Here is a 13,843-nt window from a genome sequence, read left to right as displayed (position 1 = left end):
GCTCTGATGAACTCTTGTCTGAAACAAGACCTAAACAACTCTTTCCTAAAACAACCCGTTTCATCAGTGCACAAAGCCGCAAGCAATTCTTGACTAAAACGTGAGAACCAGTTTCATGCACAAAGCCGCAAGCTATTCTTGACTAAAACAACCAGTTTCATGCACAAAGCCGCAAGCAATTCTTGCCTAAAACAACCAGTTTCATGCACAATGAAGTCGCAAGCAATTATTGCCTAACACAACCCGTTTCATGCACAAAGCCGCATGCAATTCTTGCCTAAAACAACCAGTTTCATGCGCAAAGCCGCATGCAATTCTTGCCTAAAACAACCAGTTTCATGCGCAAAGCCGCATGCAATTCTTGCCTAAAACAACCAGTTTCATGCGCAAAGCCGCAAGCAATTAATTCTTGCCTAACACAACCAGTTTCATGAACAAAGCCGCAAGCAACTCTTCCCTAACACAACCCGTTTCATGCACAAAGCCGCATGCAATTCTTGCCTAAAACAACCAGTTTCACTCATGAAGCCCAAACGTATTCTGGGGTACTGAAGTAGCTTAGTAGGCCTATTGTTGTGCTTGAAATCCAGTTTTTGGCACGTGCATTTCTGTCCATGACATGTATTCTGAAAAGCGGGACCCAGTGTCTGTGAAGGACATATTTAGGTCATTCATTGGTGCAGCTTCTGTCTGTGGAGGTAGTCTTGGATATTGGTAGAAATCTCTCTCTCTCTCTCTCTCTCTCTCTCTCTCTCTCTCTCTCTCTCTCTCTCTCTCTCTCTCTCTCTCTCTCTCTCTCAGTCAGTCAGTCAGTCAGTTTGACTGACTGTATGTATGTCTGTCTATCTGGTATGTCTATGTCTCTCCCTCACCCCCCTACCCCACTATCTCTCTGCTTGCAAGTGCATATACCAAACCCAATCTGCAGTTTATTTCTGTGAAAAGATTGGAACCCTGATTTGCTCTTTTGTCGCCCAGGACTGCATTTGACAGTGCTTTCTTCTGGTTTCAGAGCAGTGCAGCAGGCCGAAGCTTCTCCAAGAGTTACGCCATGCCCACCCGTTCCGTGGGAGCTTTTTACCCGGGTCGGTCCCGCGCTTCCAGTGTTTTGCATGGTCAGTACAATCTCCTTTGTCAATCATTTGTGGAGTGTTAGGTAGATTTTCCAGTTTTCTTCAAATAAATGATAAATATTAATAATAATACGAGAATTTATAACACGCACATATCTCACCACAAGGCGACTCAAATTGTCATATCTCTTTTGTTAATCGTCTATAGAATGTGAGTCTAATTTAGGTACAGTTTACAGTTTCTGAAATGTTCTTTAAATCAAACACTTATTTAGGTCTAAGTACAGCCCAGAGGTTGGAGCAGAATCAGAAGAAGAACACATTGTAGTTAGCTCGCGATCTTTTTACAGAAAAAGTTATTTCAATCTTTCGAATACGTTTCACGAAGCTGGTTGACCTAGCTTGGCAGAGAAACACATTTTCAAAAGAAGTGAAGTTGAGACAGGGTTGACCCACATTCACACTTCTTGAAAAAGTTCAAGATATAGTTCCTTCCTGTGTTAACAATCGAGAAAGCCACCAGAGATATGTTCTGGTTTTACATGGGATACAGCATCCTTCAATTTCGTCACAAAGGAGAAGTGCCAGAACTTTCATGTAACCCCATGATTCGCATTGTGACACACTTTCTGTTAGTTTTCTTAGTTTTTGACCACATAAAACCACTTGACTGCCGGAAGAATTTGTAAAAAAAATATATATATATATAAAATCATGACAGGCAAGGTTTAACAATTAGACCAAATCAGGTAAAATCGTCTCCAGGGGAAGCTACCATCTTGCTGCACTTTATAGGGCAAAATACAGCGGTTGATTTCCTTGTCAGAGTATTGGTTTTTTTTTTATGATCTCAAAAAACGTACCTCATACGTATTATGGCAGGGAAGGATTTAAGCGCTTTTTTTCCCTCTCCTTTTTATCTTGATTTTTTTAAGCAAGTGAGAGACAACTTGGTTTGTTTAGTTGTGTGTGCATGTCACAAAACGATACATTTTCCTTGCTTCTGATACAGACTCGAGGGCGGACGATTACTATTTGTTTGACCGTGTCAGTGACGTCAGCTATCTTTCGAATGCCACGCTGGACACGAGTGATGACACTGTCAGGAGATCCAGGGGGCGCGACCAGAAACTGCTAAGGGATGCTACAAGTGCTATCGTGAGTACCCGGAAGTGTGGAAAATTATCTCCCTTATTTCTGTGGTCTGTACATTCTCTCCCTATCTTTTTGTGGTCTCTTATTTTGTTTGTCTGAAAAACTCGGTGTTATCTTTTGAGTGTTTTTCTTATATTTATCCATTTTGCTTTTGTCATTTTTATCATTTATTCAGTTTTCTTCTTTAAAAGGGATTTCCATTATTTGTCTATTTGTTTTTTCATTTGTTTGTAAATGTCTTTTCTTTTCTCCCTTCATTTTATTCATTTGAATTTATTTCCAGTTTCTATTTCTTTCAGCATTTCCTTGGTTGGCATTTGTTTCGAAATGTCGCATGTCTGTAACAATTCCACGTTTACCTGTCGTTTTATTTTATCTGTACATGCATCCGGACACTTTTCTTGTATTTATTTTTGGTATATGTTTGTGTGAACTGTGTAGTAACATGCGACAGTCTTTTGTTTTGGTGTGTTAATTGATTTTGTGGTGTACTTTTTGTTTACTTTACTTTACTTTAAGAGCACGACTGTAAGCCTTTCGTGTCAACTTTCTTGTAAGATTAATATTAGTTCTCCTTTAGTTTCCTCTTTGGTTCAAAGTTATGGTTTATTTCGACTGAGGTATTTCTGTAAAATGTCTTATCACCACTAACTCACTCTTATTGTGCGTGCGTGCGTGTGTGTGTTTTTGTGTGCGTGTGAGGGCGTGTGTGTGAAGCAAAGTCTTAAAAATTATTTGAATAAAATTGAACAATGAATTACATAAAAGTATAAATGTAATCGCTTATTACTCACAAATGTCAGAGATAACAACTATCACATTTTACATTTGTTGTAGTAGCCGAGTTTATACTGTGATAATAAGAAAAGAAGTATGATGAAGTAAAAGTAATATCAAAGCATAAATTGTCACGTTAACTATTTTTTATCTCAAGTGTGTATACCCGTTTTTAATTATTGATAAGGATTTTGTCTTGATACTGTTTCGTCTTCGTTTATTGTTGATATAACACTATGGTCTTTCTTTCAGGTAACAGGTTACTTTGATTTGATGTATACCTCCTTTGTTCATTTATGGCCTCTTTCTTTGATTTTATTATTACTTTGTTTAAATCTCTGGCAGTTTTCATGAAAGGTAACACAATTCTGATTGTCTTTTTTTTCAAAGTTTAGTCCCCACAGATCCCAAAGTAGCTCAGGGTAACGCGCTGCTCCAGCGATGAAACTGCACCCTCAGAGTGCCATCAAGGCAGGCTTAGGACAGGCTTAAAACTTACCGTACTTTTCCCTCTTCCATTGTTTTACATCTCTTCCTTACGTCTCTTCTGGCTCCTGTATTGCTGTCGGATGGACGTGCCTTCTTCTGTCCATGGCCATCCTCTGTGCTTTTGTGTGTAACCCAGTAGTCTGACTTATCCCATCATAGCCATCCCTTCTCCGTAGCGCTTGTCTCTTCTTTGTCTCTCTTTCCATTTGTTTCAGGGTTTTTTTCTTTTAGGATGTTTTTGTTGGTATTTTTTTCAAAATTTCTTCTCTGTTCCTGGCTTCGTATCTCCTCCTTCTGAATATCTCCCGCTTGTTTGTACTTTGTCGTACCCTGTCTTCAGTAGTAGTCGTTGACCTTATTAGGCCTGAGCGCAGTAGCAGAGAAAGGAAAAGAAGTGCAGATAGTCAGTTTCGAAAAGACAGAAAGAAAAGAAGAGAAGAAGAATGACTCTGGAAACGGTAGACCCTCCTTGTCTGGCTCCTTCAGAAGTAACGGTCGCGACGCTTACTGAACACATACACGCCGCGTGTTAGGCTAGGAACAGTGAGAGAGCGTTGCTTCAAAGTTCAATGTGTAGAATCTCAGAATGTACACTGCACACCACGCCATGCCCCGATTGCATGAAATCCTCTTCCTCCCTCCTTTATCGTAATAGCCCTACCCTGCCGGCAAAGTCAGACAGTGTGAATGAATGCTTTGCAATGAATAAGTTCGAATAGGATCATTCCTTGGTCGCCATGTTACCATTGCAAATGGCTACCCTAATGATACAATCCAAACCATGACCTTATGTTGCTAAACCCTTTCTACGTAAATGCTGTCATCTACTGGGTAGAACCACTTAGACTTGGACCTTGCGCTGCGCCAGAGTAGGTGGGCAATAGAGGTTAGAAGCAACGCAAAAGAAGAGGCCGACGGGATTAAGGTAAGCTGAGAAAAGTGTCGCTTGTTTGAGCCGATGTGGAAAAAGCGTCAGAAGGCATCCGAAGCGTGGATTCAGTCAGTAGTCTAATAGAATAGTGTCCATGGTAGTGTGTTTCGCAATGATGCTACTACGAAGCACAAGGACGGGTAAGTTCCAGAGAGTTTGTTTATAATCGGTACATGAGCGGAAGATACACGTACAGTGTCCGCTGCAAGCGATACTGCAAAATAGTGGGGGATAGTAGCGGGCTGGTGTTAAGATAAGGATTTTAAAAAAAAAGGCAAGAAGACGAACAAATAATGTTACGGGTTAGTGTCCGTAAGGAATCTATTTGGAGGTAGATAAGACGGGCGAGGAGTAACAGAAGTTGCCTGGTGGCTTTGTCGTGCAGCCTTCCCGGGGGTCTGTCCGAGACACGTCAGCCCTGACGTCGTCCGCCACCCCCTTTGGTCCCCGGCGCTTCCCCCGCCGCGTTGGCAAGCCCACCCTTAGGAAGAACCAGAGCTCGAGCTTTTACGCTACGTCTCTCGCCCCGAACTCCAATGAGGCCGCCCCAACCAAGGGCCTGTCCACCTCTGACGCCATGGCCAGTGCCAGCCCCGCCCCTAGCTCGGGCAGCTGGCGGCGGTACGGGGGGAGCCTGCCGCGCTCAGCCTCCGAGGCCAGGTCGTTCTATCAGGACGTGGAGGCCTCGCTAGACAAGGCGCCCCGCAAGCCCCGCGCCATGTCCGTCGACCCCTACCTGTCCAGCCCGTCATACACCCCCACCATGGGCTCCCCCGTCCTCAGCCGTCGCTCCATGCCTCCCCCTCCCCTTTCAACGCTCAGCGAGAGCAGGCTTCTGAACACGGGCAGAGTGGGCTCCACAACCTACACCCGACCCACCTACAGCTCCGCCCCCGTGCACCCTGGCTACGAGCCCGTCTATGTTGAGTTCGAGCCTGAAAACAAGCCCGTGTATCCCACTCGCCGTCGCCCGCGTGTGCTGGCCTCCGCCCGTCGCCCGGCGGGCAACTACTACCAGCGGCTGCTGAGGAAACGCGGCAAGCAGCAGGGGAGGTTCGGGCCTTACTACGACCTGGAGTCTATCGAGGGCAGCGACCTGTCTGTCCTCAGCGATACGGGATCGCTGGACGGTACGTATGAAGTTGGTTATGATGACATTGACTGCACCGGTGTGAGCCCGCCTTCTTCTCCTCCAACCTACCGTCGGATCCTCGACCTTCCCTCCTCTTCTTCACCCTACTATGTTGACCAGGACACGGAGTTTGTGCCTTTCGGACCGTCTCGCCCACTTCAGACCAAAGGGCTGTTCGAACTGTCGCCTTACGACGCCGACGACGACGATGTAGACGTTGAGTGCTATAACTCTCGCGCCCTTCCTTCTCCGACCACCGATCTGTCTCTGTCCACTTACCTCCCCTCTTACCTGACTCCCCCCTCTCTAAAAGCCCCCACCGCCACAGCCCCCAGTGTGTCCCTCCCCCCTCTGCCCTACCGGTCTGTGGTGCCCTACACATCCTCCCTGGCTGCCAGCTCACCCGCCGTGCCTTCCTCCCACATCCCGAGTCAGCAGCTGTTCGAATCCTTGATTGCCTCTTCCATTCAGCGCGCTAAGAGCGCCCTCAATACTCTGGCTATTCCAGCCTACCAAGGGGCCAGCCTCGTGCTCAGCGTGGAAGGAGCGGGACTGTCACCCGAAGGAAAGCGGGTAGGGTTCACCTACACCCCACCCCCCATTCCACTGTACGGCCGCTCCCCGCGCCTGGACGACAACCTGCTGGCCATCAAGCCCTTGGCCACCGTCAAGCCCGTGGACAGCTTCCTGGCCGGATACATGGACCGCATGCAGGCTCTCAGGCTGGCCCTCAACACTGGTCTGGACAGGGACAGGTCTAGGCGTCTCGAGTACGGCCTCGCGCCCCTGGAGACTGGCCCCCGTCTCTCCACCACCTCCACCCACACCCCCTCCTACACACAGAGCCACGAGTACGTGCCGGTCAAGCACCTGACCTCACAGAAACTCGATCGTCTTCCTGTCACCACCTACCGCTCGCGGTACGACGACGGCCGCACCCACCGGGTGGATGTGTTCTCCCTCGGGGAGATCCAGCCCCGCCTGCCCGACTCCTCGCAGGCCATCAAAATCCCCGAGTCCGCCACCGGGGGATACGAGCTGTCCGTGCTCGATAAGATTAACATCAAGGTAACGCTGTCACGTGGCCGCCTGTCATGCCCTGTTTGCACGTGCAGTGTTGCTATCTTGAACTCGTTGGTTTCGATTCGAGCGGAATGGGTGTCCTTATTATTAGAGGTTGTATCGTTTGAAGTGAGCTCGTCTGACCTCTGTCAATAATAGCTCGTCGTTCTTGTAGTGTATGCGAAGTGTATCTCCATGGACGCCACCCTGTCCCTTTCCGAGCATGACCCTCAGTAACTGCGACGACGATAATCGGGATGATGTGCAGAAAACTTCAAACCAAGTATTCCCAAAGTGACCTCCTACCTTGTAGTGTGCATTCTATTCACAAATTCGGGAAATGGTCAATTTTAGCCAAACACAGCCGATTTCTAAACAAGAGAGATAAATGGGATGCCTTTAAAAAAAAGGGAGAGTAACTGAAATGTACAAGAACCTAGGTTACTTTGTTTTGATGGAAGGGATTCAGAAAAAGTCAAGTTTCCTAAGGCGAAGACCATTTTCCTATACACAATATATATCCTTGTTATGCGTCCTTGCTTGTTCCTCAATACCTTGCGTTCCCTTTGCACGTGCCATGTCCACACGTGACGTCATCCACGTCATAGGTCTTTAACGAGATTAGGAGAGTGAACCAGAATGCAGAACAAGGCAAAAATGTTGGCAAAGCACAACTGTGCGAGGTGAACTGGCAAGCTTTCCTTGTCATCACTTCTGCTTTCAACAACAAAGAGAAAAACTCTACCAATAAGTCAGTCAGCTAATTCCCTGTTTTCTGCTACTTACTTTTCAATGCGTACTTTCAGCTAGTGCGCACAATATCAAAAATAGAAAAGCAAAACAAAACTCAAAGACTGACTGAAGAATTTTTAGAAAAAAAAGTGTTAATGTTGAACCAAAAGCGTTGTTATGTATATCGGTGAAAATTTCAGTTAAGAGCTCAGGAAATCGGGAGTCTTCAGTGACAAAGCCCATCTCGATTTGTTTGACTTCTTTTGCATCGTTCGCTGAGCTCAAATTCAACACTTAACTCGCTAAATTTTTGCCTTCGTAAATACTTTGGCTTGCCATATTTGACCTTTCTGACATTCTGGTGATAAAAAAAAGTGCATATAAATGTCTATTGCTGAGAGTAGAGCAAAAGGAACCCCTCAGCGTACGCTCCCATAGTTCCTCTTTGCTTTCGTCAGCTGTCTGGCGCCCAAAGGTTTCTGGCACTTTGTGCTCTGGATCTGTGGTGGACATGTCACGCCCTATTGCTTTTGACACCTTCACTTAACCTTATCATCGTCATCACACGTTGTCAGTAGTTTCCAGTCACATATTGTGTCATGAGATGTCACTTACTATATTCAGTCATTTTTTTCTGACAAGAGGTTGAATGTTCTGAATCTGAGCCACGTCAGCTTCACGAATAGTTGAGATGAGTGTGACTCTTGTCAAAAGGCAAGATTCCATTGAAATCCTTTCAGACATTTTTTCAAGAAAGAGAAATGTAAACCAAGGTAATTCAAAATGACACGCAACAAATGTCTGGAACTTATTTTCAAAATGAAATTTCAAAGATTAAACAAAATTGACGTGACATGGCCCATTGAGTACACATTACATTCCGCTGAAGATGTTGAGCAACACACGTGCTTTTCTTTTACCGAAATTTGTACATGGCTATTCTTAAAAGCATAAAAAAAATACAGAATGAGTCCAGTAAAATTACAGACGGGGTTCAGTATTATTCCATGTTGGAATAAGGCGTGTCGTGTGCCGCTCAACAGATTCCCAATCACCTTCGCACTAACAGTCCGATCATTTGTAACCAAACGAACACGAACTGCAGTTGAATCATTCCGTTTTACTTGCTGTGACGTTCACTAGCAAGGTGATACTGCTTCTAACACACCATCGACTTCTAACCCAGCTTGTTGTGACACTAGCTTTGCCAGTAAACATATTAGACAGGAGGGCTGCCAGAAGTATTATCTGCTATCATCATCTGCGATTTGCCGACATGCGTCCGCAGCGTGTACAGAACATGAAGGAACGAAACGAACACAGTGCAAAACGAAGAAGCTTCCAAAGTTTGACGCAGCGATACCGTAATGTCGCTGATCAGTCCGTTCTAGTCGTACAGAGAGACTGGGAAGTAGGTGACGCAAGCCGCGGCGGTGTAGCTGTTAGTCGACACTCCCTCATTAACACGATCTGCTTTGCGTCTTTTTATGGCGTTTGAGTTATATTTAGTTCTTTATCCCGGTTTGTGATGCTCTTCTTTTCCTTTCTCTGCTCCTTATTTTTGGTTGCTCAGTTCTTTCTGTTTTTGGTTTATTTCTCACTGTCTCTTTCTCCCCCACCCGCCTTCGGGCAGTTCTCATCCCTCAAATTATCTCGTCATCCATGATACGATTATGATTTATATCCTTAGCAATGCTATTCAGTCCCAGGTTAATGTGTGTGTGTAAAAGGCTACCTTTGAGGAGCGCAAGAGGTCCCGCCCCTTGTTGTCAGTCATTGTTCCTTTCCCAGGATGTGCCTAACACTATGTTGCCTGCCTTCCCACAGGTGTCGTCGGAGAGCTACGCCACGCCTCAAACCTCCGTGGTTGCCCGGCGGGTGGTGCGCGGGCGATCGCTGGCTCCACGAGCGGCCTCTCTCCCACCCCGCCCCTACTACCCCAACCAGGTAGACAGCGGTCTGTACATCGAAGAATCCACCACCAATGCCGCCGACTCCATGACCCCTTACTATGAGCCCTACTTTTTGAAGCGACGCCCTGTAGTGCTGTACGAAGACCCTCTTCCCCCCGCGCGCAAGCTGGCGGACAGGGCCAGGTCCGTGCCGCCAGTGGTTGTGCTGCGCGACTCCTTCAGGCCCAGCGTCTATTCCTATCAGTACGAGCCCCGCCCCGAAGACTGGCGCTCCAGGATGCGGGCGAGGAGCGTGCCGCCGGCAATGATGGCCCCGCCTCCTCCCCGCTATCTGGAGCGCCGTCAGTATTCGTCGTATTACGTACGCAGGCCCCGCCCTGTCCTGGTCCCCCAGCAGGTGTATCTGCCCACTACGGGCCTGACCGCCCATCGGGTCCCTCGGCTCTTCCTCACCCGTGAGCCCGTTAGGAGCAGGGAAATCGGCCTGTGGGGCTACTACGGGAGACGTAGCAGGCAGGTCGAGGAACCCGTGCTGGGCTACTACGGGAGACGTAGCAGGCAGGTCGAGGAACCCGTGCGTGGCTACTACGGTAGACGTAGCAGGCAGGTCGAGGAACCCGTGCGGTACAGAAGGACCGTCAATAGAGCCCGTGTCCTGGCCACCCCCGTGTACCGAGCCCCCGTGGCTCGCGGGAGGGGTCGTTACGCCCTGCCCTACTACACCCTGCCCTCCTACCCCAAACCCAAGCCCGCCACTCTCCGGGAGTCTCTCATTGACTTTCCTCAGGTCTATGTTCCGCGTAAAGGCAAAGGGCCGAGCAACCGATCGAAGGTGACCTTTTTTCTCTACTTGCACTGACTGTGCTATGTTTTGCGGCTGCACGGCAGTTACCTAACTAGCAGTGTTTCCAGCAGTCTGGGAATGAAAGCTATTGTTCGGCGTAAAGTCTTGGCTCCACCCCCCCTTTCGTTGTGTCAGTGACAAAGCGGACTTGAGCGCTCTCCGCCGTACTGTCTCCTTTCAAAGGCTGCTTTTTGTTTCGTGCTGTCGTCATCAGTGTCTTGTTTTCGTCATCGCTTGCGAGACCACGGCACTGATGACGTCACTAACTTTGTTTCGCTGCTTCCGTTACACTCACATCTTAGCTCGCTTTCAGCTACACTGTGTTTCGTGCGACTTTTTACGCTGCAGGCTTTATGGTGACACTGTTTCAGAGTCCTTCATGTTCTTGGCAAAGAATGAGCGTGCTTTGTTGCGAGTTCAACTGACACTGTTTCAGGGAATGATTCTTGTTGTGCACGATGTATGTTAACTCTGACTTCATTGCCATCACCATCTAATGAATGGTCGTTTTCATCCACATCAATTTCAGCTTCAATGCACGCCAGGTTTCGTGCATTCAGCATGCGTTTTCAAGATGGCCACCACAAGTCGGGAAAAACTGATATAAATGTTGCCTTAACTGCTCATCAATGACATTGCATGAAGCCTGTTAGGGAAACCGTTCGGCGGAGCATGCGCAACGAAAAGAAAAAAAATCCCTACCCCAGACCCTTACATTTACGTTCGGTAAATAAAAACCGTGGATTAAGTCGGGAGCCTTGGTGGTGGATTTAGACCGCGAGGTGGAATCGCCGATCTTCTTCGTCTACCTTCGGCGATTACTGGTGATATCCACCCCGAACCGAAATATGCAAAATATTTGTTTACCTGTTCTTGTCTTCTAACCCTGATTTTCTCACACAAAAGCAAGGAAGGCAAGAATGGAGAGTTAAGAGCAGCAGATGTTCAAGCTATTTAGTATGCGAACAATTGGTGGCGATCTTGATGATAATGATACTTGCGCGTGCGCGCATGTCCACATGACTGCCATGTGACAGGGGCGCGCGCGCAGCCCTCCAGCTAGCCTGCAAGCTGTCTTGTGATTGGTCTGCCTGCCCACATTTGATACTAACCCCAGCTAGAAGTGTTTCACGTCACTTGCTCATTGCACCGTGCTAAGTCAAGGTTAATTAGCTAAGTCAGCGTTAATTAATTAAGGAAGAATCCAATCAGTTTAGAGTACAAAGTACAAGAAGTAACGAATACATCATTTAAAATCATTTTTTAATTACCACGAATAAGCTATTTAAGATTTAACTCTTTGTTTTGATGTGATAATGCTGAGAAATGTAAATATCTATATTTTTGGCTATGCCACAGTGAAAACGAATTTGATAATAATATAAAATCAAATGATTAAACCAATTTTCATCAACGAACAGCTCATAAAGGAGTACTTGTAAATGTTCATGAAAACTCTTTCTCGAACTTATCAGTAATACGACGAAGAAGTAATTCAATACAAACAGTAAATGAAACAAAGAATACTACAGCGATAAGAAAAAGTGCCCAGAATGGCAGAGAACAGAGTAAAGTTGAGTGAGTTTGGTTAAGCCCAGTGGCTGATGATGTACGTGCCATGTTGCCCCACATAGGCGGCAATCATTGCCAGCAAGATGGAACCTGACCCCATGAAGCGCAGGCGTCCTCGTTCCGAGTACGCGGCCAAGAAGTACCGGCAATTGCGCATGGACAGCAAGGTAATTCCACAGCTGATCTCAACCTCGACCTAGAGGTTCTGGTCCCAACATTTTGCGGCCAGAATCCATCACTGGTTTAGGTCAGCAAGCGTTGTTCCCTCAGCAGAAATCCTGTTCATGTTTTACCCATCACCCCTCACTACCCTGCCTCAGTCGATGACGTATTTCCTGATCCGGGCTCATGAGAGAACTACTTCCTCTGTGGCTTGTTTGAATTTGTAATTAGTTTAGTTAACAAAATGAGCCAAAGACAAGCCCCATTTTTAATCGAAGAGGACGTGATTCTCTCATTCCAAAATTGTAAAAGTAAAACGTTATCGAGCAGAATGACTGACCAAGAAGTAAGTCACGCAGAAAAACATGAATGGCAATACAAAGAGCACCTTTCTTTCGTGCACAGATTGTTTTTATGAAATCAAAACTTCTATTTTGGACCAGAACCGGACAATCAGCTTTAATTACGTAGACGGAAGCAAGTGAAGATCAGGATCTTGGCAAACAGTTGAAGCTTCAAATCTAAAAATCCGAAACCGATAGACTGCTAATGTTTCAAATCAAAAACCAATAAACAAGAAAGGTACGTTTATGGAACGCTCAATTGCAGACAGAAAAAAACCCACAAATTAAAATAATGTACACGGACATTATTGTACCATGATCATTGCCATCATTGCTGTCTTTTTCTATAAGCATATAATGATATATACATACATGTATTATGAACATCAATATATTTCTTTGGTTTCGAACCAAAAAATTGAACAGCAAAACAAAAGAGACTGTTTGTCTAAGAACAGACGCTGTATTGTAAACTGTCCAAGAAGAACTAGATCCGCACTTGCTTCCATCCTGCTTGCTTCATTTAAAGGAACCATGTATCCTAGACTGATGTATTTATTAGCCTGTGTTTTCAAGCTACTTTGAAGCAGCTTTACAACAGATGCATCCACCTCAAGCACTTTGATGCGGCTAGCAGCACCATAAGCCCCCGCCCCCCGGCACGCCCCCACTGAAGCCTCGCCCCTGTTGTTGACCCAGCACCCCCTTTGGCAAGCGTGTGTTGTTGCTGTGTGTTCCAGGACAGTATCTATTCTGGACTCCCCAGCTCCGGCGGATTGCGCTCCTCCGTGCCTTCTGCGGTGAGTTTTCTGTCCCTCGGGTCATTTAACTTTGCAAGGTTGTTCATCTGCGACTGGGCCATTTTCATCATACTGCACTGTGCACCCGTTCAACTTGCCACTTTCTCTCTCACCATGTTATTGCTTTTCTTTTTGTCACGCTCATCACTGTTGTTACGATGCTGTAAATAATGTAGACCTGTTCCTATTCCTGATCTTGGTCAATCTAGGGAAGAAAACCTTCAAAAGTTAATGTTGATATTGTGAGAAAAAAAATCTTTGACTTGGATCTAAATCGTAATGAATAAAATCCACGAACTAGATCTAAAACAATAAGAATCATCTTGTCTTGAATAACACATATTTAGTTCAGAACCAGGAGGGCGCAGTCTACACTGTTCCACTGTGACAGCTGAGCACCTTCTCACTGTTTCCACGTTCTCTCAAGTGGGAGGAACACGTCGATCAAGGAAGGGTACTGATTTTTGACACTGAGGTTGTGTTTTCTATACTCATGTTTATCTGAAGTTGGTCACACAGTTTGCATTTGAGACAGTAAGTAGGCTACATGTCTATTTTCTATGACAACGAATCAACCATTCACATCAAAGTCTTATTGCCAAAGACATTGTGTTTTCTCCAAGACGAGCAAAGCCACGCCAGGTGAACCGATGAAAAAGGGCAATAGCTATGTTTGAAAAATAGAGTCGGTTACCCCAAACTTGTCGTCCATCGTTAGTTTAGTGGGAGATATAAGCAGATCGTAGTGTCTCGAAGACTTGATAAACGTATACCACAGCCTGAAGAGTAAAAGTTGTCAAAGCTGGTTTTTCTCTGAAGCACAATGAATAATACTTGTGTGGCGCGTTCGATGCAGG

General features: G+C 46.1%; 1 protein-coding gene across 14 annotated transcripts in view; it reads left to right on the top strand.

The window, feature by feature from the left end:
* Positions 1-13,843, top strand: part of LOC138970133 (uncharacterized) — a 44,793-nt gene that overhangs the window by 15,600 nt on the left and 15,350 nt on the right. For all 14 annotated transcript variants that reach the window (XM_070342636.1, XM_070342628.1, XM_070342653.1 and 11 more), the window contains 5 exons: positions 1,013-1,115; positions 2,086-2,231; positions 4,811-6,625; positions 11,743-11,847; positions 12,927-12,986. In XM_070342636.1, coding sequence (XP_070198737.1) covers positions 1,052-1,115; positions 2,086-2,231; positions 4,811-6,625; positions 11,743-11,847; positions 12,927-12,986 — 2,190 coding nt within the window. In that variant the 5' untranslated portion in view covers positions 1,013-1,051. The remainder of the gene's footprint in view (positions 1-1,012; positions 1,116-2,085; positions 2,232-4,810; positions 6,626-11,742; positions 11,848-12,926; positions 12,987-13,843) is intronic.

This window comes from Littorina saxatilis, linkage group LG1, assembly GCF_037325665.1.
Source record: "Littorina saxatilis isolate snail1 linkage group LG1, US_GU_Lsax_2.0, whole genome shotgun sequence".
Taxonomy (NCBI): Eukaryota; Metazoa; Mollusca; class Gastropoda; order Littorinimorpha; family Littorinidae; genus Littorina; species Littorina saxatilis.
This window is presented reverse-complemented; position numbering and strand designations above follow the sequence as displayed.